We start from the raw sequence: 6,287 nt of genomic DNA, 5'->3' as shown, positions 1-6,287 counted from the left end.
CCATCTTGCTCCGCCTCCCTCAGTGTGGTTTTGATTTGCATTTCCTTGATGATGAGCTGATGTTTCCATGATGATGTTGAGCATTCTTTCATGTACCTGTTGGCCATCTGTATATCTTCTTTGGAAAAATGTCTGTTCCTATTCTCTGCCCATTTAAAATTGGATTGTTTGTTTTGCTAGTGAGTTGTAGGACTCCCTTATATATTTTGGATATTAACCCCTTATCAGATATATGAATTGCAAATATTTTCTCCCATTCAGTAGTTGTCTTTGCATTGTTTAAAAAGAAAAATTTATTTATTTTAGAAAGGGGGAGGGGCAGAGGGAGAGAAAGAATTCCACGCAGACTCTGCACTGTGTGCAGACCCCAATGGGAGGCTCGATTTCATGACCCTGAGATCATGACCTGAGCCAAAACCTGACGTGAGTCAGACGCGTAACCCGCTGAGCCACCCAGGTGCCCCTGTCCTTTCATTTTGTTGATGGTTTCCTTTGCTGTGCAGCTTTTTAGTTTAATATAGTCCCACTTGTTTATTTTTGCTTTTGTTGCCTTTGCTTTTGGTGTTGAATCCGTAAAATCGTTACCAAGGTCAATGACAAGGAGCTTACTATGTTTTCTTTTAGGATTTTATGGTTTCAGGTCTTCCATTCTTATCTTTAATCCATTTTGAGTTAATTTTGTGTATGGTGTAACATAGTGGTCCGGCATCATTCTTTTGCATGTGGATGTTCAGTTCTCCACATGTGATTTATGATAGATTGTCACTTTCCTGTTGTATCTTCTTGGCTCCTTTGTCACAAATTAATTGATCATATATGCGTGTATTTATTTCTGTGCTTTATATTCTGTTCCACTGACCTCTGTTTTTATACTGGTACCACTCTGTTTTGATTATATTTTACTATAGTTTTGTAACATAGTTTGAAATCAAGCAGTGTAATATTTCCAACTTTTTGGTTCTTTCTCAAGATTGATTTGTCTATTCAGAGTATTTTGTGGTTTCATACAAATTTTAGGATTGCTTATTCTATTTCTGTGAAAAATGCCATTGGAATTTTGATAGGGATTGCACTGAATCTGTAGGTTGCTTTGGGTAATTTGGATATTTTAACAATACTGATTCTTACAATCCATGGGCATGGAATGTCTTCCCATTTATTTGTATCATCTTCAACTTCTTCCAATAATATCTTATAGTTTTCAGTGTGCAGGTCTTTCAGTTCCTTGGTTAAATTTATAACTTTATAATGTAATGCAATTGTAAATGGGATTATTTACTTAATTTCTCTTTCTGATAGTTCATTATTAGTGTATTGAAATGCAACAGATTTTTGTATATTGATTTTATATTCTGCAACTTTATTGAAGTTTTTTATTCTAACCATTTTTTGATGGAGTCTAGGGTTTTCTATATAAACATCAGGTCATCTGTAAGTAGTGACATTTTTACTTCTTCCTTTCTGATTTAGATACCTTTTATTTCTTTTTTTTTTTTTAAGATTTGTTTATTAGAGAGACAGTGGACAGTGAGCATGAGCCAGGGGGAGGGGCAGAGGGAGAGAGAATCTCAAGCAGACTCCCCGCTGAGCACAGAGCCCCACATGGGGCTTGATCCCAGGACTCCGAGATTATGACTTGAGCTGAAACCAAGAGTCAGACACTTAACTGACTGAGCCCATCCAGGTGCCCCAAGATACCTTTTATTTCTTGTTCTTGCTTCATTGCTCTGGCTAGGACTTCCAGTACTATGTTGAATAAAAGTGGTGAGAGTGGGCATCCTTGTCTTGTTCCTGATCTTAGGGAAAGCTTTTAGCTTTCCACTGTTGAGTATGGTGTTAGCTGTGGGCTTGTCATATATGCCCTTTATGATGTGGAAGTAGATTTCCTCAGTGTCCACTTTGTTGTAAGTCCTTATCATGAATGGTTATTGAAGTTTGTCAAGTGCTTTTCTATTGAGATGATCATATGATTTTTATCCTTCATTTTGTTAATGTGGTGTGTCCCATTGACTGGTTTGTGGATTTTAAACTATCCTTGCATTCATGGAATAAATCCCACTTGATCGTGTTGAGTGATCCTTTTAGTGTGTTGGTGATTTGGTTTGCTAATATGTAGTTGAGGATTATACCATAAGGTATATCTGTGTTTATCAGGGATATTGGTCTGTAATTCTCTTTTCCGTGGCATCCTTGTCTGGTTTTGGTTTCAGGGGAATGCTGGCCCCATAGAATGAGTTCGAAAGTGTTTCTTCCTCCTCTATATTTTGGAAGAATTTGAGAAGGATTGGTATTCTTCTTTGACTGTTTGGTAGAATTAACCAGTATTTGTTGAGAGGAAGGAAGTCTTAATTTAAAAAAAAATAGACTATTACTAGGAAAGGTATAACACATTACAAAGAAATAAGAAAAATAAATGTACTGGCATTGCACACTTAGTTTTATCTTTGTTATTTGCAAAGGAACACTTGTGGGGTGACTATTCAGATAACATTTTTCTGAAGTTATATCCACGCTATTTGTCACATTTTCTCAGCTGTGATCAGAGCTGTGTTGTCCATGATCTCCCCATCTTAGCTCAGTCATAAAGATGCTCTCCTCTTAGTCACAGCATTATCAAGATGTCATTCACATACCACACAACTCACTTATTTAAAGTACATGATCCAGTGATTTTTAGTATGTTCAGTCTAGCGTGACTGTTACCAAAAATGGTATTTGGACATTATCTCCCTCCTTCCCCACACCGCCCTCTCCCTAGGCAATCACCAATCTAGTTTTCTGTATCTCTAGATTTACCTATCCTGGATAGTTCATGTAAGTGGAATCATATAATTTACAGTCTTTGGGACTGGCTTCTTTATGTAGCATAGTATTTAAAAGGTTCATCCCTGTTCTAGCATGCATCATTAATTCATTAATTTTAGTGGCAAATTAATATTCCATTGGGCATTCCACATTTCATCTCTTCATTTATCATTTGATGGATTGCTGTGCTGTTTCCACTTTTTGGCTGTTATGAAGAATGCTGCTGTGAACATTTGTGTGCAAGTTTTTTGTGGACAGCTGTTTGCATTTCTCTTGGGTGTTTACTGAGAATGGAATTGCCAGGTCTATCATAACCCTATAGTTAACTTTCTAAGGAACTGCCAAATGTTTTCCAAAGCAACCACACCATTTTACATTCCCTCCAGGAGTGTACAAGGGTCCCAGTTTCTCCACATCCTTTCCAATACTTGTTACCTCTGCTTTTGGTTATAGCCATCTTAGTGGGTGCAAAATGGTAACCATTGTACTTTTTTTAAAACGTATTTTATGTAAGTATGTTGTATGTATGTATTTGTAAGTAATCTCTACATCCATCATGGGGCTTGAACTCATGACCCCGAGATCAAGAGTCCCATGCTCCACCGACTGAGCCAGCCAGGCGTCCCTCACTGTAATTTTAATTGGCATTTTTCCGATGGGTAAAGGTGCTGAATATTGTTTCAGACACTTATTGGTTGTTCTTCTTTGGAGAAATGTCTGTTCAGATCCCTTACCCATTTTAAAATTGGGTTATTTGGTCTTTTTATTATTGATTTGTAATGGTCCTTTATGTATTCTAGATATATGTCCCTTGTCAGATAAATGATCTGCAAATGTTTTCTCCTAGTTGCCTATTTTTTTCAGTCAGGAAGGGAAGGAAAACTGAAATGTATTAAGGTAACTATTGTGATTAGCATTATACTTAGGCTGTAGAAGTGCCAAAAATGATTTCTACCTTTTAGAAAGGTTTCTTTGGAGATCCCAGACTTTTGTGACACAACTGGAAAACAACACAGAACAGTGTATGTTAAATAGTACACAATCTCTGTCAAAATGGAATGGAAAAAAGTATGAAAAATGAATGCCCTGGGATTCCAAGGAACTGAGGTTGAAAGTAATTGATTTAAATTATTTATTTTGAGTAGAAATACATGAGCAAATATTAACTATTCAGAACAACTTTTTAAAAAGAGTATTCTGGTTTGATTCAGCTTCCATAGAGTTTTGTAGTATCCTATATACTGTGTCAGTCTTCCTGCCGGATTGTGTCTGTTTCTCCCTGTGCTCCCCGTACTGGGCACACGGCCAGTAACCGTTTGTTGAAGGAATGAGCAAACATGAGTATGGGCTAGAGCTCCCAGGGAGTGTGGCATTGATTAAGCACTTTCCTAAAGTTGTCACAGGTGGAAAGAGCAAAAGGTGGAGAGGCCCTGGGTGTCCTTCAAAACTCCACCCGGAACCAGCTCTGCGCAGCGGCATTTCCGGTCCGATAGCTTCATTTTGTAGTGAGGGGAATGCTCTGGATCTTCTCCTTTAAACATTCTGAGGTTTATGAGCTGCACAAACTTAAAACATTTGGAACCAGCTAAAAATTCTCTACGTAGAATCTGAATGCATGATTAAGGTTTTATGCTAAAATAGCACTGACATTAGGACCTGCCATTTCTATAAAATTGTGTCAAGGAAATGGTATTTCTAATATTGGATGTAGCGAGAAGATATTTACAAGGCAGTATCTTTAAAAAAAAAGATTTTTAAAATTTATTTTTGCGAGAGAGAGAGCTCAAGCAGGGGGAGCCACAGAGGGAGAGGGAGAAGCAGACTCCCCACCGAGCAGGGAGCCCGACTCTGGGCTGGATCCCAGGACCGCAGGATCATGGCCTGAGCCGAAGGCAGACGCCCAGCCAGTTGAGCCACCCAGGCGCCCTGCAAGGCAGTATCTTAAGAATTATCATTAGGTAGAATGTTAGAATTCATCTATCAACTTATTTATACCCTATCTACTTTCTTTCAAACAAGATTTGAGGTGGCAATTCAAGCTAGTATCTTTTCCCCTAAGGCAAAAGTTTCTTAGATGCTATTAAAGGACATTTTATTTGTTATTTTTATCTTTTAAACAACCTCAAACTTTTGGTATTTCAGAGGCTAAAAATTTTTAAATAGGATTAGGAGAGGAGAGATCAGTAATGCTGTTTTAACATGAAGCTCTAAAATTGACAGCTTTTAGACATGAAAGCTCTCATTTTCTGTCAGACCATTTCATTTAGGTTGCAGAAGGACCATCACTAGCTACTATACATCCCTGCATGCGTATTTCATGATAAATAAGCCAGTGGTATTTTGCTTCAAGTAAATGCTTTTTCTTTGTAAAATTGTGAGTCCTCGTAAATGACATGCTTGAATTTCACACATTTCACATGTCCTTGACAGAGACTCTGACCCATACAACACCAAAAACTCTCATTTCTTTAGAGGCTTAATTAAACTCAGTAGAAGTAGAAACCATAACTGTGACCCATAAATCTAACCAGTCCATGGCTATGGCATCTGGAATTTTTAAAATTTTGTTTCACTCTCTCTCTTTTTTTCTTTTTGTTTCTCTCTTTTTTTTAAGTGTTAGGTCCTAAGGTAATTTTATACAAATGTATAGCAAACAAAGGTATGACAAATCTGAATAATTCATTCAGTATTTATATGTTCGTATATTAAAATCATGTAAGTTAAAGCTTGTTTATTTTACATTTACAGTAGATATGAATGAACTTCAAAGTATCTGTTTTCTAGGTTTGGAATTTTATGACAAGCAACCCCTCTAGCTCTGGTAACTTATTTAAAAGCTTAAAAGCTCTTGTTAAAATACTCTGTATTAAGTACTGAGTGTTTCCTAGGGAACTCAGGGTATTTCCATGTGAGTAATCTGATTTAACTAAGAAGTGTATCCAAATCACAGTGTCTCTTATTGATCATAAACATTTGTATTAATATTTTACTGTAAAAGCTCTATCAATAGTCTAAATAATAGTTTGGTTCTTTGATAAAGCCGAACATTTTTTAAAGTAGAGGTATTTGGTGGGAGACAAGCTAATACACTAACTTTTAAACATTTTTATACAGGATTAGCTGAACCATCCTTTGTTGCAAAACATGAAGATAGTTTGTTTAAGGATTTGTTTCAAGACTACGAAAGATGGGTTCGTCCTGTGGAACACCTGAATGACAAAATAAAAATAAAGTTTGGCCTTGCAATATCTCAATTAGTGGATGTGGTAGGTGTGCATATCATTACATACTTCATTTCATACAGGCTTCCTGGAGCATCGTGGGTGCCCTGTGTTAGGCAGTGAGCATGACAAAGATGGATGAGACAGTCATTTTCCTAAAGGAACTCAGCAGGGAAAAATAATTACCACACCATAGGTGTAGGAATGCACTGCTTATATGATATCGTCTAGTTTAGAAATAATTTATTTGGTAATTATGAT

At 36.9% G+C, this 6,287-nt stretch overlaps 1 protein-coding gene across 1 annotated transcript in view; it reads left to right on the top strand.

Annotated features, from left to right (window-relative positions):
• The window catches only part of CHRNA5 (cholinergic receptor nicotinic alpha 5 subunit), a 52,525-nt gene that overhangs the window by 37,283 nt on the left and 8,955 nt on the right, over positions 1-6,287 (top strand). Inside the window, exon 2 of the mRNA XM_025893291.2 lies at positions 5,920-6,071. Within this exon, the coding sequence (XP_025749076.2) occupies positions 5,920-6,071 (152 nt within the window). The remainder of the gene's footprint in view (positions 1-5,919; positions 6,072-6,287) is intronic.

This window comes from Callorhinus ursinus, unplaced genomic scaffold (genome assembly GCF_003265705.2).
Source record: "Callorhinus ursinus isolate GAN/ISIS: 27379988/994484 unplaced genomic scaffold, GSC_fseal_2.0 scaffold45, whole genome shotgun sequence".
In the NCBI taxonomy this organism is placed as follows: domain Eukaryota; kingdom Metazoa; phylum Chordata; class Mammalia; order Carnivora; family Otariidae; genus Callorhinus; species Callorhinus ursinus.
Note: the sequence above shows the minus strand (reverse complement) of the source record. Positions and strands in the feature narration are given on the sequence as shown.